The sequence below is a fragment of the Amblyomma mixtum genome, chromosome 2 (assembly GCF_055824585.1).
Source record: "Amblyomma mixtum isolate Tamu chromosome 2, ASM5582458v1, whole genome shotgun sequence".
In the NCBI taxonomy this organism is placed as follows: domain Eukaryota; kingdom Metazoa; phylum Arthropoda; class Arachnida; order Ixodida; family Ixodidae; genus Amblyomma; species Amblyomma mixtum.
The window spans coordinates 45,281,553-45,302,304 of record NC_143013.1 but is presented as its reverse complement, the minus strand read 5'-3'; the positions used below and the strand labels follow the sequence as shown (position 1 = coordinate 45,302,304).

General features: G+C 43.6%; 1 protein-coding gene across 2 annotated transcripts in view; it reads left to right on the top strand.

The window, feature by feature from the left end:
- The window catches only part of glu (structural maintenance of chromosomes 4-like protein gluon), a 58,982-nt gene that overhangs the window by 10,308 nt on the left and 27,922 nt on the right, over positions 1-20,752 (top strand). For both annotated transcript variants that reach the window (XM_089571463.1, XM_089571462.1), the window contains exons 9-15: positions 5,136-5,286; positions 7,395-7,508; positions 11,903-12,010; positions 12,974-13,095; positions 14,277-14,517; positions 15,538-15,699; positions 20,591-20,631. In XM_089571463.1, the coding sequence (XP_089427589.1) occupies positions 5,136-5,286; positions 7,395-7,508; positions 11,903-12,010; positions 12,974-13,095; positions 14,277-14,517; positions 15,538-15,699; positions 20,591-20,631 (939 nt within the window). The remainder of the gene's footprint in view (positions 1-5,135; positions 5,287-7,394; positions 7,509-11,902; positions 12,011-12,973; positions 13,096-14,276; positions 14,518-15,537; positions 15,700-20,590; positions 20,632-20,752) is intronic.

The window sequence follows — 20,752 nt, the reverse complement described above, 5'->3', positions numbered from 1 at the left end:
GAAAGGAAATGGTGCAGTATCTGTCTCACATCTCTGTGGACACCTGAACCACGCAATAAGGGAAGGGATAAAGAGGGAGTGAGAGAAGAAAGGAAGAGAGGTTCCGTAGTAGAGGTCTCCAGAATAATTTCGGACACCTGGGGATCTTTAATGTTCACTGACATCGCACAGCACACAGGTGCCTTCTGCGTCTCTTATCAACTTTTTCCTGCCATGCCTATACAGATTAATGTGAACGATGGTGCGTAATAGCCCAATCTGCATGATCCAAGCCGCTTCCGGACTAGCAAGTTCATTCAGTGTGTTGCAGAAGAACTGTATTTAGTTTGACATTTTTGTCAGCCATATCAGGAAATATTTTTGAACTTCTTTTGAAACATCTCCATGCGAGCATGGTGCCCAAGGTGGCGTTCTCATCAAGCATCGGCCCTGCTCAGCAGCGGTGGTGTTCTTGCAGTTCCGCAGCATCAACACTTGACGTCATAGATATAAACGACAGATTTGTGCAGAAGGATGATGTCTGTTCATATGATTTTAGTTTTCTATGGTGATGTCGTGAAGCTACGAGAAGAATTAAAAAGTAACTCCGCCACTGGTCCTGACAACGCTCGATGTCCTGTACTAAACCTCTGTGCACCGGTCATAGCCAGATATCTGATCGTTCTGTTTAGTATGTCTCTAGACACATGTACCCTACCCTGTGAATGGAAAATAGCCAGCCTTGCACAAGTGCATGAAAGTGGTTCTCATTGCCAGGTCGAAAACTGTAGATAAGCTTTAAGTTCTTAGAGCACATTCTTTACTCCAGTATATTTCGTCACCTGCAGGCTCAAAATTTTTTTGCAAATTTTCAACATGGATTCAGAGCTGATTTGTCCTGCACTACTCAACTTGTTGAATTTTGTCATATTTTTTTCCTCTTTTGATTGCAGTAAACAAGTTGACTGCATAATGTTAGAATTTCGGAAAGCCTCTGACACTGTATCACACTCTCTTCTGTTGCTCTAGCTTACTTTCCTAGGTTTGCCAGACAGCATACTTTGTTGGATAAAAGACTGTCTCTATGGCCGCACTCAAAAAGTAGTAATAAATGGCTCTGAGTCATGCTATATATCAGTAACATCTGGTGTGCCACGAGGATTTATTTTGGGTCAACTTCTTTTTCTGGTTTTTGTTAATGACATTGGTATAGGTGTGACATTAAAAATTTGGCTATATGCTGATTGTGTACTTTACCATGATATAATAGCAGATGAAGATTCAGTCGAATTGCAAGCAAACTTCAGCCGGATATTGACATGGTGCGGAACCTGGAACATGACGCTGGATCCCAAAAAGTGCAGCCTCATGTGTTTTACCAGGAAGAAAGTTAACATCTTAAAAAATTACTTTTTGGATAATGACCAAATAGCTGAAGATCAGGATGTGAAATACTCAAGGGTATATTTCTAGTCTAATTTAACCTGGGCAAAGCATGTTGAATATGTAGCTTTGAAACCTGGTAGAGACTTAAACTTCATTAAAAGAAATTTTGCCAGTGTACCCCAAGACGTCCAGAGGGTTCTTTGTCTGAAATGTGCAGTTGATCTTGGAGTATGTTCCAGTGGTATGGGAAACAGCAACAAAATTTTTAATAAGAAACTTAAAGGCAGAAAGGCATACAGGATCATGTAGCACATCTCGTTTTGAACTGTCATGACCACAACGTCAGTGTAAGCAGGTTAAAAAGGCAGCTTGGCTGGAACACCCTACAACTTTGTCGCACCTTGTTCAGAACAACATTTTTAAACAATATTCTAAATGAAAGAATTTGCATTGACCGGGACGTTTACCTGAAACCTCCAGCATACATTTCACAAAGAAGAGACCACAGTCGTAAAATAAGACATCTGTGTTTAATTCATCTTTCTTTTCACGCACAATTAGCGAATGGAACATCCTTTCAAATGAATAGTCACTTTAAAGAATGTCTTTTTGACTGCTCTTAAAGGTGCACTGAAGAGGAATCTGAACTTGTCTTTTTGCCGCGGGAACTCGATCTACACGTTCCGAGCTTTCTTAGAAACTGCGATTTACTGCCCTGCGTGGCCGATTTCCCCAATTAAATCGAATTAACGTCCGGCTCCCGCCTTTTTTTTTTTAATTCTGCCTCGTACGGTGGGCGGAGTCGACCAACGCGTGGAGTGCCTTTCACCCAGTCCCATGGCGGCTCGCGCTCTGCCATCGGCGGAGTAATACGTAGTAGTCCCTAGTAGCAAATAGTCCGCGCGTATTTTTATTTCTTTGGGCTTATTTTGCGGCTATATTATCTGCGAATGAAACTATTTATTCATGGAAACCTAAAAAACAAAATAAAGCGAAAGCAAAGCCTCCACGGGATGGGTGAAAGGCGCTCCACGCGTTGGTCGACTCCGCCCACCGTACGAGGCAGAATTTAAAAAAAAGGCGGGAGCCAGACGTTAATTCGTTTTAATTGGGGAAATCGGCCACACAGGGCAATAAGTCACTGTTTCTAAGAATGCTAGGAACGTGTGGATCGAGTTCCCGCGGCAAAAAGACATGTTCAGAATCCTCTTCAGTGCACCTTTAAAGCACATCTACGAACCGTAAATGGCTGGCAGTTAAACAGTTTGCACCATGTTTATTTGTCTTTGCATTCGTTGTTACATGTAACTTCTATAATGCTGTAACTTCTAACATTTGTACTTTTTTTTTTAATTTTTACATGTTTTTGTATGTTTCTGTATACATATGAGGTGTTTCTTGCTGCAGTGCTTCCTTGCTACATTGGCCATGTCTGTATGTGCAGCAGTGCTTCTAATAATTAAATAAAAATACAGTGTTTGCGGCAGCTGGTGTGATAGTTTCTGCCTTTGCACTGGGCTGCAGCGGAAGCAAATCTGGTTTGCCTCCTTGCCATTAGACTGCAGCAGGACTTGGTACTTTCTGTTCCACTTGGCTGCAGCTGGTTTGCTTGGGTTTCATCCTTTCCACATGGCTGCAGCTGGTTTGCTTGGGTTTCATCCTTTCCATATGGCTGCAGCTGGTTTGCTTGGGTTTCATCCTTTCCATATGGGTGCAGCTGGTTTGCTTGGGTTTCATCCTTTCCATATGGCTGCAGCTGGTTTGCTTGGGTTTCATCCTTTCCATATGGCTGCAGCTGGTTTGCTTGGGTTTCATCCTTTCCATATGGCTGCAGCTGGTTTGCTTGGGTTTCACCTTTCCATATGGCTGCAGCTGGTTTGCTTGGGTTTCATCCTTTCCATATGGCTGCAGCTGGTTTGCTTGGGTTTCATCCTTTCCATATGGCTGCAGCTGGTTTGCTTGGGTTTCATCCTTTCCATATGGCTGCAGCTGGTTTGCTTGGGTTTCATCCTTTCCATATGGCTGCAGCTGGTTTGCTTGGGTTTCATCCTTTCCATATGGCTGCAGCTGGTTTGCTTGGGTTTCATCCTTTCCATATGGCTGCAGCTGGTTTGCTTGGGTTTCATCCTTTCCATATGGCTGCAGCTGGTTTGCTTGGGTTTCATCCTTTCCATATGGCTGCAGCAGCTGCGGAACCGGTTTTCCTCCACCAGGACACATAATGACTTTTTCGCTAGTGACCCACTAATACCCCTGTCAAGCGGGCAAGTTAAGTGCACTTACGGGGAGTGCGCTTCGGCATCCCGAGTGACACTTTGGGATACGCGGTGCTAAACGGGAATGCAAAGTGCACTCATAGTAAAAAAAAAATGGCGACAGGAAATGAGCGAAATTTCTGAACAGGACGATGGAAAAGAAAAAAAGACTCATAATATTTGATTGGTTAACGTGATAGTGCAAATGAAACTAGGTTCAACAGTTTTTAGTGATGAAAAAAAAATGAAAATAGAAGAAAAGCCAAGACCAGCCAAGACGATCCAGAATTTCGGCAACAAACAAGATGGCGGCGGGCAGCGATCATAGAGTTAATCACGTTTACTCACGTTTACTTCTTTTGTTTCTTCGCTTGTATCTATAACCAAGGAACTTTTTTTCTGAAAACAGTGTTATAGCACATAAAATAAAGTTGTAAGTACTTTTTATGCACTATAAATTTTGTACCATTGGAACCGCTGGCGTCGAGGCTACGCACTCGACCAGCTAAGTGTGGTCCGTGAACACACTCTCAGCAGAGTGCACTCTTCCGCGAGTGACACTCCACTTGCGTCGTTTAGATGCGCCAAAGTGTACTTACGGCGAAGTACACTCTCCTTAAGTGCACTTAACTTGCCCGCTTGACAGGGGTATTAGTGCTAGTGCATGAAAAGGAAAGGGGGATTTCCCCCTCTCTACTTCACCACCTGCCAACTGTGGCAGCTGGCAGGTGGAGGCCTCACCCACAGACAGTGCTGGTACACTAAATACATTTCTCAGGCTCATTTCCAGCACCATGAACTAGTCAGTGGCGGAAGATTATTGCGAAAATCAGCAAAAAGCAGTCTTGGGGTAAGAAACATGCCTGGCTTCACATAGCATGCGAGAAAGTTGTCTATAAGCCCTTTCTTTTGGGGACTGTGCTATGTAGGGTGGATAGGCAGGTGAGACGGTGGAAGATTTAAATGAACATGCCAGTTTGGGATGTGAGGACTGAGCAGCCACTTTTTTCGTCAGCACATTCACAAAAAGGTGCCGAAAAGCCAAAGAGCAGGGGTCTTTGAGTCTTCACGAAGAGCAAGAAGGCAACTTGTACAGTAGTGAGCCCCCTGTGTCACAAAAATGGTGGTTTTATCACCCGGGGTAACTCGAAGATGGGTTTCACCAGGGTGGAAATTTGGGCAAGTCGGTATTGATCCATAACATAAGAGTAGCGCAAAACCAGGACGACGGACACAAGGGGAGAGAACACACACCAACAACACAGGCGCTAACTTCCGACTGACGAAGAAAACCAAACCCAACCAAGTGAACGGAACCTGAGGAGATGGGGATTCCTCCCTTTTTCTCTTTTAGTGTTTGTACTTGTGTGCAGGTAAGCATTCACCTTCTTGTGGATGCTAAGCACTCGGTTTGTTGTCTATTTATGCCCCCCCCCCCCCCATGGCTGTGCTGGCTTCCATTGGAAGGCCTAGTCTGGCGCCGTTTTGACGAGGTGCTGTCTTTCCACCAACCAGGGAGTGCGAGAAGAAAGAGAAGGAGGCCGAAGCCCGGAACAAGGAGTACAGGGAGCTGGAGCTACGGGACCTGCAGTGCCGGGAGCGGATCAAGCACATCAAGCAGAAGGGCAAGGACGTGGAGAAACAAGTGGAGACGTCCAGACAGAAGGTGCGCTCTCTCCTCTGGAACTCACCCCCTTTGCACATTGGTGCTGCACTTGTCAGGAAGTGAGCCTTGTCTGCTCCACTTAGGCGCGCTTACACTTGTGCCCAGGAACTTCCCCCTCGCACGACTGCTTCTGCTAAGGTAGCTTGTTTTCCCCGCAGCACTTAGACAACCATTGGGGTGACTGCTGTGTGTGTGCGCCACTGATTTCACCAATGATAACAGCCTTATTAATGCACCGCATCACTGCTTCACCTACCAGTTGACGCTGGCATTTGTTTGTATTCAAGTATTCTTAGTACTAACACAAAAAACACTTAAAGGGCCCCTGAAAAGGGTGTTTGAGGTTGGCTATAATACTCTTTCATTATGTAGAGTACAGGCCGCCAAGTGTTCATGCCACGTACAGGACCTCAAAAGCGAACCAATCATTGACAGTATATTTTAAAAAATTCGCGCTTCCATGCCTCGCGGTGACCTGTTTCGCCCGAATCCGCGTGCAACGCGTCATGCAGCGCTCGTTACGTCATCAGTGGAGGGCTGTCATTGGTTTGCCGTGACGTCTCTTTCTCGCGTCACGTAGCTGCCATAGCCGTGGCCAGAAGCTCCGCCACCTCCCGCGCGCGTCGGCAGCCGGTGAAAGGACCAAGTGGGTGGGGCCGGCAGAGCAACACCGTCATTTCAGCGTGCAAAAAGTGACGAGAGGAGAGAGAAAGGCGCGAAGACACGTAAATTCAAATTTTGATGACAGATAACTCTGATTCCACAAAACGCATTAAAAAAATTCTTGCTGGAGGATATTTGTGAAGCGGCGTCGTTTTACATCCTAGGCATACCGCAACTTTATTCGGAGCCCCATTAATAGTCGCATCATGCTGTCTCAAATATTGACAGACTGCTCCCTAGTGTTCAGAACATAATAAAGATGAGCTGTTTCCACCATCCAAAAAACTGCTGAGCCACATCACATTGCGGTCAGGCCTGCAACAATAAGATGCTGTACAAAGTGTAAAGAGCCAAGTCTCGTCTCATCTTAAAGTTATGTGATGGACAGTTACCGCAGGCGGAAATACTTAAGGCAGAAATACTTACAAAAGTGTGAAGGCCTGAGCAAAAATTTGCTTATTTATTAACCCTTTCAGGCGCTTTGATCGTGTTTTTTTTAACCACTGCGCACTGTTACATATTCAGCCATAGTTGGTGCGTTCAGCAGCCCCTGTATGCCAGTCCATTGTGATTTCAGTGCCATCTAAGAATTCTGATAGAAATCACTAGGCTTACATGCATCTGATGACCAGGGAGTACCACCTGCTCCGCATCGGCAAGCTAAGTACAGCTTTGTTCACTATCATCACTTGCTTAGAGAAGTTAGTCGGGTAAGTAGGTTAATCAAGTGCCTGCGGAACAGTGACATGATACCATGCATGGGTGTCACGAAAGATATGTTATGGCTGCTGCAACAAAAGGGCGGCAGTTTCATTGCTGACCTCAACACACAGACCACTTGATGCCACGCCCTCGCGCTCAGCCCTACACGACAATCCAACAATAACATGTTACCCTAGTTCTCGGAAGTAAACTTCAACCTGTGTTTTTGTGTGCCTGTTATCTCATTTAGCTTGAGCTGGTCTTTTAGTGGCGATAGCAATTTCTCCTACAAACACAGCTCCAAGTACTACTATTTGCACGCTAATTACTGGTGAATTAGTTGTTGATGAAGACAACACCGAGATTGGCTTCAGTTGACTTTTGACCACGAAAAAAGTCAGTATTTCAGTTGTCAACAATAATATTCACCAAAAAAAAGTGGAAACTTGCGTTCTGAAATAAAAGCCGGAAAAAAACACGCCGAATTTTAAAAAAATAAAAACTGAAGCGTCTAACCCCTACTCATTGCCTTGGCAGCGTTGTAACGAACTACTGAATGGAGTGTATAGTGCCCTCTTCTTTCATGTGCCTTTGTTGGTTCCTCTTTTTGTGCAACGTTTTAATCATGCCAGTGGGTATATTTTCCTGTGGACAAATGTAGGTTTCGAATGTTCCTTAACGGTGCAGACTGCAACCGACTGGGCAGAATAAGATTTCCTTTCTTATCCTCTCCTCTTTTCCAGGTTGAGGAATTGAGAAAGCAGCCAGAAAAGCTTCAGAAGGACATCGAAAAGCTCCAGGCCAAGAAAGAGAAACTGGAAAAGGAAAAGGTCGAAGCTGAGGAGAAGCTGGCTGAGGTAGGCTTTGTTAGCTACAGAATGCACTTGCAGGCAACTGGGATTTGGCTTATGGACTCACCTTGTCACTTTGTACCTTTGTGTTTGCATTGGTTTGCATGTACGTACTACATTTCAGCAGCATACATACTGTGGAATGTCATTCTAATCTCATTAATCAAATTGAAGATCATTTGAACTGATGCTTAAATCCTATCAGAATTAGCCTGTATTTCAACAGGCTTGAGCTCATACTTCCTTAGGGGCCAGTGAGTGATCAAAAGTAGGTTGCGAGGTTATAGTGAAAGCGGAAGGTTTGGCTTTCTGCAGGCAGAATTGTGCTTGGTATACCGCCAGTTAAGCAAGGGAATCTAGTTTTAATTTGGCACAGTTAATTTTTTAAATTCAGTGATGCTGCTTTGAGGGTTTGGTATAGTAGTAAAACTTTGTTAGTTCGGCCTCGCAAATTTGGAAAACTGAATAATTTGGTCTCATCCATTATATGGCATCAAACTCCTGTTTATTCGGTGGAATTTGGCTGCACTTTGGTTAATTTGGACGGGTGGCGAAACATGCATATGCTTAGGGCACCAGAAATGAGGGGATGAGGATGGTGAGTGGCTGACTGAGAAGTCTGGGCACTGTAGGATGAGTACTGCTGGCGTCCTAGTGGTATGTAAAGGCCCCATGCTCATCACTACAATCATCGGCCCAGAAGGTCGGAGGAGTCCTTTTTTGAGTAGCAGAAACTGTTGGGCCAGTTGCGGACGCTAACTTCAAGGAAAAACTGCACAAAACAGTCAAGACAGAGAAGAAAAAAAAAAGATGAGCGCAGGCTCTGCGCCTGTGCTTTTCAGGATTCAGTTTTCTTTCAGTGGTGTTGCAAATTTGCTTTCAAGTTTCTTCCTCTCCTGTATCCTCTCTGTTTTGCTCAAATCTTTTCTTGCAATGGTTTTTTTGTTTCATGCTTCGCTGTACCATTTCCTTCATTATTTCGTTGCGTGGGTGTCACAGACCATGCTGTAAGTGTTATTGGGTGCCTTTACATTACGTCCTGTGCAAGTACCTGGAGTTTATTTTATTTTATTTTATTTTATTTTTGCAAGATGCATGAACGCATGTGTTGGGGTGAGAGGGAGGCTGCTGATGCCTGAGCATCCATCACCACTCTGCCATTTACTCCACTGTTTGGTGGAACCCCTGGTCCACTAAAGGGGCTGGATGGTGCACCTGGTGGCCGACCGTGAAGCCACTGGAAGCCGGCCTTTGGCAGTGCATTAAATGGGACATCAGCACAGTTTTCAGTCACTTCACATTTTGTCTTTTCATCATTCTCGTCTTTTTCCACAATAATGCCTACCTGTTGCACAAGAAGATCATAAGTCTTTGGGAAGATCATTCGGGAAGGAAGGGTTTCTGCAGCACAACCGTACGCCACTAGCAGATTGCAGTGCGTCACTACACACAGCACTTATGGAGACTTGTCTGCTGTGTGTCGTTTTGTTGCACTGCAAAAGGCCCTTCTTAAATTATCAACCAACAGGACCAGATATGAGCCAACGAGTTTAGCATGAGTTTCTGTTAAGTATTTGAAGCTGTGTTATTTTATGTGGTACCGTTTATGTTTATAAAGTACAGTCACCATGCAAGCTGGGCTTTATTGTGATGAACATTCTTGTGCTCTAAGCCAATGTTATGCCTTCACAGGGTGATAAATTTTAAAAGGGGGTAAGTGGAAACCCCAAACCAGGCTACCTTGCCATGACCACTTTACTGAGTTGTAAGTTTTAGAATAGTTTTTAGCGTATTTGGCACGAGTTTAGAATGGGGCATGCTGTAGTTTTCTTCAGCTATCTACAAAACACTACCTGCTCTGACTCTGCACAGTATGCTGCTGGGCTTTAGCACGATTGCCTCACGTGCAGAAATGCCTGCACTGTCCACTCCTTGTCACAAAAGCGGCGGGAGCACTTGCCGCGTGCCATAATCCCCGTGTTTCAAAAGCCCTGTACCACGCGTGCTATGCCCGTTCTCAGTACCTTGTGAACTGTGCGATGACACCACAGCGGAAGAGGTTACTGGATGCAGGCTAAAATTTCGCTTCTCCCAGCAACAACCTTGGTTTCTCAGAAATTACAGCGTTCTCCAAACAATGCTCTCATTTATTGTGTTCAGCATTCTTATTCCTCTGCTATAGCAGCAAATATTGCATGCGAACAACACAACAAACTAAATGAAAGGCACGGCCTTTTGCAGTGAAAAGCACAGCAGACAAGCCATCCAACTTCCTTCTGCTTCATGTGTGCTCGCCTCAGAAGGCAGGGATGTGGCAACCAGCCAGTGCTGTCTTAATGGAGATCAGTGGGGGGAACTACGAAAAACATTAGCTTTTGCCACACAAGTTTCTTGCATGAAACAATAAATGGTTATGAATGTTTTGAAGAAACGGTGGTATGTTGATTTTGGACACCTATTTGTATGGTGTTCAGTTAATTTGGACATTTTTTTTCCGGTCCTGTGAAAAATGAATTAGTAGGATTTTACTGTATCACTGCTCTATCCTGCCACGTGATCAGAAATCAGTGTACATGTCAGCTTTTCAATAGGGGTGTGTGAATAACAAATTTATTGGTTGCAAAGGGAATTACAAGTAATGAAAATTTGTTGCAAGTCGAATATTTGAAGGTATCAGTACAGGTAGTTTGACTACAGACAAATGCTGTTCCACAAAACACAGCAATTAAAGAAACGGATATGACAAACAGATTTCAATCCTTACAATTCCTGTTTGCAATCCTTTGGATAAGGCCGGAAGTTGGAAAGTGGGTCGAGGTGAATCGGGTTCTTCATGTTGAAGGTAGCGCGAAAGACGAGAGCACTATTCCGCTAGTAAATCTTCTTAGAAGAAGACTGAATATAAGCCCACCGCATGTCCTGTCTTGCTTCTTCCTCGCCTTTCTTCGCCTTTCTTGCTACCTTCACCATGAATCCTTTGGATAACAGTTGCATTGAGTGAAAAAAAGCATCATGATAGAGGAGCTTCTTGCTACTGGTGTAGGCTGCTATTAGTTATGGCTAAATGCTTGATGTATTGCTAGCTAAGGATAAAAGCATCGTGTGACAGGCACCACTTTTTTCCTTGAGGAAGACGCGGTTCGTAAAATGAATTTTCGCTGTTAGAGATGTCGTAATGAAATCAGGTGTGTGTGCATATTTCTGCCTCCTGTTTTCAAAAATATAGTTGGTTTCAGTATATCTCAATTAATTCCTGTATTACGGAAAAATAAGTAATATCTTAAGGGTCTTTAAGGCACTCTCCTTCATTAATTTTTTGGTTACGATTAAAATTGAACTGTATCCAGAGACCTGCCATGTGAAGTCATGTTACTTTTTTTGTTATTGAGCTACATTATTGTATAAAAATGTTCTATTATGTCGCACCGTATTTATGAAATATAATTAGGTGGCATACTTGTCCAGAAAATTTGATATGTTCGACTCAGCTATGAAAAAATAGCCTAGCTTCATAGTTCAGTTCTGCCTGAGTTGAAAGGTATAAGACTAATTGAAATTGCACCATAAAAACATAAACTTCCGTAAGCCTAGTCATGTTGGCAAAGGACGCAAACTGGAGAAAATTGCATTTGAAGTGCACACACCGGCCATTTGGAGGTTGTCATAGAGGCCTGAGAAAATGTCGGTTTGCAGATATCCCAAGAGAATTTCACATTAATGAGTAATACCAAGATGTAGAGTAGAGTGCCAGCTTTCAAACAAGACCAAGATGGTGACCAATGGGACACTGTTGCGGAAAACGACGAGTACAAAGTTTTGCCGCTTTTGCGCCGAACTGTCCATTTCGGCCCTTCAGAGGCGTCGATATATCTATTGTTTTTAGTAATTGGAGGTTGAATGAGACCTTTAAACTTTGTAGGCATATGCTTTAGAGTACTGTATTTACCCAATTCCAACGCGCACCTTTTTGGGGGGGAAAATAAGCCTTAATATCGCATGCACGTTAGAAGTAGGGCTTGTAGTCTTTTTTTTCGTCACCAAAATCGGGCACGCGTTAGAATCCGGGCTTTAAATTTTTTTTTTGTGCCATAAATTGGGTGTGCGTTGGAATCGGGGGCGTGTTGGAATTGGGTAAATACGGTATATTGATCTTGAATATGCCATTTTTGAAATAATCGTTTTTTTTTACCATTTCGAGACTCTAGTCTCTCTGCAGGTGACCCCGCTTTTCAACTCTGCATCATTCAAATTTTCAGTCTGTTTGGAGTGCGAATTAACAAAGTTCAGATGTATTAATTTTGGAAGCATGGATGTTAAGCGTGTCTGCATTTGGTGACAAACCTGTCACCTGCATTGGGGGAGGAGCAGGTGTTGCCTCACAAAGGTTGTTTTTGCTCCAGGTCATGGAATCCCTCAAGACACAGACTGTGGAGCTTCAAGAGCAGAAGGCCATCCATGAGGAAGAACTGCTTGGCCTCCAGAAGGGAGTTAGTGAGAAGAAGTCAAAGGTAGACACGACTCATTGTGAAACTGGTGCTTTCCTTGGCATGGCAGTGTTTCTAGGGCTGGCCAGCTTGGTGCATGTGTCCTCTTAAGGGGGGACACTGGTCTTGAAAAAAAAAGCTTTTATTAATGAAGTAACAGTTACGAAATCTTCAGGGAATATGTATTTTTGTGTGCTGATTCTAAATATGTCATTTCATTTCATGTAAAACAATTCCTTCAGCACTTATGCACTTTTTATGCTAGTATTTTGCGGAGAGTTTTGAAGAAAATTTGCTGCAGGAAACTCGCTGAAATGCATGCCATTGGGTTCTCTTGCCATCAAGGAATGCAATAAGGGTAAAATTATTATCCTGGCTATCATAGAACTTGAGTTATAGAGTTTTGAAGTTGTCGCTTCAGAAATGAGAAGAAAAGTGTATTCCTGTTTCTGAAGTGGCAGATTCAGTACCCTATTACTCAAGTTCTATGATAGCCAGGATGATAACTTCACCCTTATTGTATTCCTTGGTGTCAAGAGAACCCAATGGCATACATTTCAGCGAGTTTCCTGCAGCAAATTTTCTTCAAAACTCTCCGCAAAATACTAGCATAAAAAGTGCATAAGTGCTCAAGGAATTGTTTTACATGAAATTAAATGACATATCTAGAATCAGCGCACAAAAATGCATGTGCCCTGAAAATATCATAACTATGACTAAATTAATAAAATTTTCTTTTAAAGACCAGTGTCCCCCCTTAAATTGAATTACATTATCTCCACGGTTCATCATGCAGAACGCTATGCCTGAAAGATTCTTTTAATATGTATTGTAAAAGCTGGCCATAGGCTTGCAACATAACATGGCATGTGCTGCCATTTTTTCTGTGGCAGGAGCTTTTAGAGTGAAACTGAGTGTGCTGGACAGCCTACCTTCATTCCTGACTGTTTTGCACCTGACACCATTGTGCTTGTTTTTCCACTCCAGTATGAGATCACCCAATCAGAATTGGACCTCTGTAAAAGCACCTACCAGCGAGAGAGTGCAAGGCTGAATGACATCGAAATCAACCTCGATAAAGTGACAGCTTCATTGAACGACAAGGCCAGGTAAGGTTGCGGAGACCAATTTTTACTTATTTTGTTTACATGCATAATGCAGTGTACTATCGGTAATTCAAACTCATTTAATTTAAACATCCGGTGTACGTGTACTGGTGATTTGTTCCTATCAATGTAAAGTGTATTAAAAATGCTGAGTTGTCTACATGTACTGTGTGCGCTATAGTGATGGGTGGAGGAGTATGGGAGAGGCCTTTGTACTGCAGCAGACGTTGTTAGGCTGCTTATGCTAGTGATGATGATGATAGTGACATCAGCATAGAAATTAGCATTCGCGCACATCTTGCATTGTGTACCAGCTAACAGTTTGTTCCATACTCAGCGCAGTTTCTACTGCTGTGTATGACTTTTATTGCAGCAAACCCAGAAACATTCAGTGATTGCAGAATAAGACTGTCCTGCTTTTTTTCTTCCTTTACACTATAGCTATTAATTCTGAAGCGCTCAGACCAAGTGGATGTTTGGTTTTGGTAATTTTTGTGGTTTAACTTCTTAAAGCGACTCAGGCCATGAGGGACGCCGCATTGGAGGGCTCCGGAAGTTTCGACCACCTGGGGTTCTTTAACGTGCACTGACATCTCACAGTACGTGGGCCTCTAGCATTTCACCCCCATTGAGATGTGACCATTGTGGCCGGGATCGAACCCACATCGTTTGGGTCAGCAGAGTCAGCCGAGCACCATAACCGCCCAGCTGCTGTGGTGGATGTGCTCTTGTTTGTAATGTATCGCTGCAAGGGAGATGTGTGCGGGTGGTGCCCACCTTCCCTTTTGCTGTTTGGGATTGAGTTCTCATTGTTAGTCCCTATTTCATTGGTCTGTTCTTTTTCTGACTGTCTTATCACACCTCACTGCTGCGTTGGCCTAGTGGTTGGGCATCCGCCTCGCATGCGAGAGGTGCGGGGTTCGATCCCTGGCGCCACCGGGTACCCGCCGGTGATACAGTGGGTACAAGCTTCCCCAGGCCTGGTGCTCGGCTTCTTTAGAGTGACTTGCTTGGGAATTGGGTCTTTGACTCCACCTTGAGTAGTGCTGAGGTATTTTTAGATATGCGATGCGCCATTCAGACCCATGGTTGTTAGTGTGCCACTGTGGCCCTTCTTTCTTTGAACATTCACAGGGTAGGCATGCACTAGCTGGCTCACACCGTTCTCTTTTTTTATCCTGCAGTTGCCTGAGCAGGCTGGAGAAGCTTGTCCCCGAGAAGGAGTCCCAGCTGCAGCGGCTGGAGTCTGAGCTGGCGCAGGTGAGCCAGCAGCACCAGGAAGCCCAGGAGCAGCTGCGCGCTGATCGCCACCGGGTGGAAGAGCTGCGCTCCAACGCTCAAGCCAACAGGTCGAGGTCGCGCGTCCTCGATTCGCTCCTGCAGGCCAAGCGGTCAGGCGAGCTGCCGGGCATCATTGGGCGACTGGTGAGTCAGGTCACGCTATGCCCAAGGGCACTGAACGCTTTTTTAATGCGATAGCATTGGGAAGGTCATGAAGGCAGAAATTGTAAGGCGGCGTCTGTGGGGGGAATTTGCCTCTCCCCACCTGTCAACCGTCCCCCTCTTCCTTTGCCCTTCTCCACCTGTAGGGGAGAAGAGGGAGACGCCAGATGCAGAACGACCCAGCAAAAGTGCAAAGGACCTTTGAAAAATTACTCAGTCAACAGCAGGGCTATGTGCAAAGTATACAGCCTCCAGAAGTACGATGTGTGCAAAAATGATGCTTGCAGGAGCTATTCCTTCTGCATTTCTTGGGAAGAGCAAGCTGGGCTAGCCACCTGCCAGTGCAGTGGCGAACCGCTTAACCGCAGTGCCACTGTGCTGGTAGTGGTATGAGGACTTGTAGCGATCTGACAATATCAAGCATTTGCATAGTTGCATAGTCATAATTGCAAAAGAACCACAGTTGCAGTAGATTGAAAGACTATGGATTCAGAATTGAAGCAGAATCATAATTGGAATAGAATCAGACTTCACTGCTACACATTCAGTTCGTTAGGCCTGAGAAAAAAGATTGTAATGGTTTTCGTACTCTCTTCCTTTATTGTGTTCATGTTGGGGGAATCTGATGCGTCATGTGAACTGTGCTGGGTATAATGATGGAAAACATGGTGAAATGCCTTATTTACATCACTCCAAAGCTGATTTGTTTTAGGAGATCATGCTGATAGTTACACATTTACAACTGTTGTGGAAATGAAGCGAGTTTGTAACACATTCACAGTCATCCTAAAAATGCAATGCAAGCAAGGTCATAAAAGGTGCAAGTTGTGTAGGTTTCAAGCAGAATATGCGCCAAGCTTGTGAGAAAACATAAGCTTGTTTACTCATTCTTCTTTTAAGTTCTAAAGAAGTCTTGACAGATAAAGGTGATGTTGGCAGTGTGGATTTGAAGTTTGCTGCAAGAGCTTCACAGTGTTGTGGTTTGGTTACTTGTGTACGCAGGGTGACCTTGGAGCGATCGACGAGAAATACGATGTGGCCATATCCACAGCGTGCGGGCAGTTAGATTATATAGTAGCAGACACCGTGCTGACAGCCCAACATTGTGTTGAGTATCTGAAGAAACATGACATTGGGTCCGCCAACTTTATCGCCCTCGAAAAGGTGAAGCAAATGAAATTTGCCACTTTGCGCCATTTGTCCCTGATATGTGATTGATGTTATTTTTATGAAATTCCTTGTGCAAGAGGTGTGGTTCAGAAACAGGAAGAAGGACCGTATCTTGCCTTGAGAGTTTGCATCAGCAACTGCATAATTTTGGTTATCTAGTTGCAACGCAGCCAGCTATGGAAAGAAAAATGATGGGGATAACGTTAAGAGACCGGAAGTGGGAAGAGTGGGTGAGGGAACAAACACGGGTTAATGACATCCTAGTCGAAATCAAGAAAAAGAAATTGGCTTGGGCAGGGAATGTAATGTGAAGGCAAGGTAACCGCTGGTCCTTAAGGGTAATGGAGTGGATTCCAAGAGAAGGCAAGCGTAGCAGGGGGTGGCAGAAAGTTAGGTGGGCGGATGAGATTAAGTCTGCGGGGCACTGTGGCCGCAGCTGGCAAAAGACAGGGCAATTGGAGGGACGTGGAGAGGCCTTTGCCATGCAGTGGGCATAGTCAGGCTGATGATGATGATGAGTTTGGTTAGACCTGGAGTGTTCTTGGAGGACAAAAAGGGCAGTTTTTCTGTTTGCTATATCCATTTCATTAAAGCTTATGCGAGTAGTTTTGTTGTATTGCTGCAAGAGGTGTTTAGTTTAGAGGTCATGGGTGCATTTCTGACATGTTAAGGGGGGACATGGGTCTTAAAACATTTTTTTTTATTTACAGACCAAATGCAATGAAACTGCACAGACTTATTCAGTTTTTTCTGCTGATTTCAAATATGCAATTTGTTTATTTCTACGCCAATTAGTTCCTGAGATATTAATATAATCATCTCATTGTCTGCTCAAACAATAGGGAAAAAAATGGGCCACCAGAAATTTAATTTTAATATGTGGGTAGGTACTACAATGTGTGAGGAATGCAACGTTGGAAGCAGTTTTCAGTTTTTTGTCCGTGTGGACAAATGGCTTAATAGTTAATTTCATGTGTGTCATGTTTTCTGGCACTGTATGTCTGGTTAACTCACTTGGAAACTAACTATTAAGCCCATTTGTCCACACGGACAAAAAACTGAAAACTGCTTCCAGCGTTGCATTCCTCACCCATTGTAGTATCTACCCACATATTAAAATTAAATTTCTGGTGGCCCATTTTTTTTCTATTGTTTGAGCAGACAATGGCATGATATATAATAATATCTCAGGAAGTAATTGGCGTAGAAATAAACAAATTGCATATTTGAAATCAGCAGAAAAAACTGAATAAGTCTGTGCAGTTTCATTGCATTTGGTATGTAAATAAAAAATGCTCTAAGACCCATGTCCCCCCTTAAGTCTTCTAAAAGGAACACTTTGAAAAGTAAAGTCAATGCATATTACACCACCTATTAAATGCAAGCACATGAGTTTAGGATGCTTGACATCTTTGGGGATGCACAGGACTTTTGGGAATGAATGGAAATTATTTAACTTTGTCCGTACCGTGGGGGAAATGACCATTTTCTGTAGGTTTGAGTACTACTTTTTTCCATGTAAAATATTTTTATGCAATGCACGAAAACAAACCTAAATAAATGTGCTTTTTAGGCACTAAGTTTGAATAACGAGTTATGTTGTGTTGCAACAGAAAGTTTTATTTGCCAAAAAGAAGATTTTAGGAAAAATTGAACGAGACGTATAAGCACACACTTGTATCTAAAAAAAAATCATAATTTTATGAAATATGCAAAATGTTTGGTATTCTATTGGCCACTACCTTTGAAAAAAAAATTTAACTTCTGTCTTGAATGATATTCTTGCTACGAAGCAACAAAACTGGATACCGTGTAGTTCGGCACTGAAGCATGGCCGCCTGTATTCCAGGCTGGTTTCTGTGGTCACTGATGTCGGAATTGAATCCTGATGAAAAGGCAGCATCTTCAGCTGCTGTGCTGCTCTGGTCATTGATAAAATCAATCTCAGACAAAGCGGAGTCCTGACATTTGCGATGTTTCGGAGTGCGCGTTGTGCATGCAGAGGCTGCCAAGGGACTTTGACGCTGCTGTGTCTTCGGAGCATGTTAAAAAACTGCTGCCTTGCAGGGAAAAAAAATTGCGTCAAATTTAAAACTTAGTTGTCTGACTACAAGCTGGACAACACAGCATGCAACGCTGTGTGGTACTTCAGTGGTACTTCAGTGTCAGCTAGTGTGTTAACTAACATTATGTGAAGTGAGAGAAGCCAACAGCCACAGAAACCAAGGAGCACAGGGGATTTTTTTTTTAATTAATTAATTTTTTTTTGTGGTGTTGATCAAGTAAGAATATTACTGTCGCTTAAAGCTAATTGATTAGAAAAGCAGAAGAAAAAACAACCACATCCCGCCGGTGGGATCCGAACCCACGACCTCCGAATTACGCGTCCGGTGCTCTACCTCTGAGCTACGGCGATGGCTGTCAAGTCTTCTGCTTTCGGGGGTATTTATGTTTACAAATAACCGCACCTTGGGAGTGTTCATCAGTGCCACCCACGTTCGTAAGCGGCGGACGTGGAACGTCCTGAGTTACCGCTGGTGTGACGTAGAACGCCATCGAACGGCGAGGGTGGAAGCTGTGTGAGAACCCTCTTATGCTTCCTATGGCGTCAAGGCTGCCAGAACCGAGGCCCTCGCTAAGCAATTAAGCAAACAAGGGAAGGGGAATGAGGGGCTCGTTATAAATATGAAAGAAGCCAACAGCCACAGAAACCAAGGAGCGCAGGGGATTATGTGAAGTGGGCAGTTCAAGAATGGTTACCTATGCTTGGTTTTGCCTCAGTCGTGCATCTTAGTGCACTGTGTGTTGCAGAAGCTCCCCTTCCGCTATGCCTTTGAAAGGAATGGACAAAGGGACAAAATGGTTGCTTTTGACATTGAAGGTGGCTACAAGGCCTTCAGCTACCACTTGATAGCTTCGTTGGACCAATTCCAAATGATCGGCAGTCATCCACTCTGGCCACCAGTGTGTCAGTCTGAGAGCTCTTGCAGTACATGGTACATATGTGGTACTTGGGAAGTTTGTAGACCAAACATGTGCCAAAACACATACAGTCAAGTCCACTTATAACAATGCTGGTTATAACCATATATCGGATATAACAATGGTCGGTCATGGCACCATCAGCTTTGCCATGTGTTCTATGGTAAAATAAATTGCTTATAGCAATGCTGTCAAGGCACATTATTGTTTATAACAATTAAATCAGGTAATTGAGTGTCAACCATTACAGAAAAAGAAAAAAAATGCTACAACCACACTAGCAAAACCATGCTTACAACACAAAAGCGTGCATGTGTGGGGCCGACCAATGGACTAAGCTGGCGCAGCAACGCCATGAAAGCAAAAGAGGCAGGCGTCATTGCGTCAGGAGAGCTGCTGCATTGGCTACGCACGCCATGTGTACCCCAATCAGTCTGTGCAGTGCGCGCGTGTGCAGCCAGTGCGGTTTTTATCCTGTCAGCTGTCACCGCACCCTTAGTTCTGCATGCTTCTTGAATTTCCCATAAGAATCACTTCCGGAAAGCCGGCTTGATTCCTGTGACGTGGAGGCGCGCGAAGCTCCCGGTGGCGCAGTGATGGCGGTGCTTTGGTCATTGGTGAACATTTTTCCGGTTCCCTGAAGTTTGAATTAACGAACTTTTACAGGCATTAGAACAATCAAACCCCTGCGAGTATTTACTGTCAATAAATGCTCTGAAGTTTGTCGTCTTTTCTTTTTTTTGGCACAACCCTGTTATAACAATTATTGGTTATAACAATGGTATTTCCATGGCACTTGAATATTGTTATAAGTGGGCTTGACTGTAATTAAATCAGCCTAATTGAATAGATTACTCTTCAGTGCCACCAAATATGTGGCCTAGTGGTTTGAGTGTCCACCTTGCATGCAGGACGGGTGCAGTCATCAGTGCTGTTGAGCACCCACCTTGTGCTCGTCTTATCCAGGGTGGAATGTTTGGGAAATGGGTCTTGGACCCACCTAGTGCACACTCAAATGCATTGGGCCATGCCACTCTTTAGTCAAAAGCTGCCCTTGCTCCATGAAAAATTCATCATCACATATACAGATCTTGCCAACAATGGTGCTTTGTTAGGATTATGGCAGTTTGTGGACAGTTTGTTAAGGGGGGAGCCTGGTCTTGGAAAAAAAAAGTTTATTAATGAGGTCACAGTTAAGAAATCTTCAGGGAATATGCATTTTTGTGTGCTGACTCTAAATATGTCATTTAATTTTATGTAAAAGAATTCCTTGAGCACTTATGCAATTTTTATGCTAGTATTTGGGGAAAAGGGTTTTAAAAAAGTTCTTGTGGGGAGCTTGCTGAAATGTATGCCATTTGGTTCTCTTGACACCAAGGAATGCAATAAGGGTAAAATTGTCTTCCTGCCTATCATAGAACTTGAGTAATAGGGTACTGAAGCTGCCACTTCAGAAATGAGAAGAAAAGTGTGTATTCCTGTTTCTGAAGTGGCTGCTTCAGTACCCTATTACTCAAGTTCTATGATAGCCAGGATGATAATTTTACCCTTATTGCATTCCTTGGTGTCAGGAGAACCCAATGGCATACATTTCAGCGAGTTTCCCCACAGCAAATTTTCTTCAAAACTCTTCCCAAAATGCTTGCATGAAAGTTGCATAAGTGCTCAAGGAATTGTTTTACATGAAATTAAATGACATATCTAGAATCAGCGCACAAAAATACATGTGCCCTGAAAATTTCATAACTATGACTAGATTAATAAAATTTTGTTTTCAAGACCAGGCTCCCCCCTTAAATTGCTCCCCATCATGAATTGCTAGCAAAGAATAACAGTGAAGGTATCAAAGCAAGGTATCTTGTGGAATTTTTAATAATTTTTAATTATATTTTATGTGTTCTAGATGGATCGCTGGATTCCCTATACAACGAGGAAAATTACCACGTAAGTCTGATGGTAAAATGATCCAATACTGTACGCATGTATTTTGAGCAATGCAGCTGGTAGCAATATGGGCTCCTTGCAGCCTAATTGTGTGAGTCGTGATTGAACTGTCACTTGTATC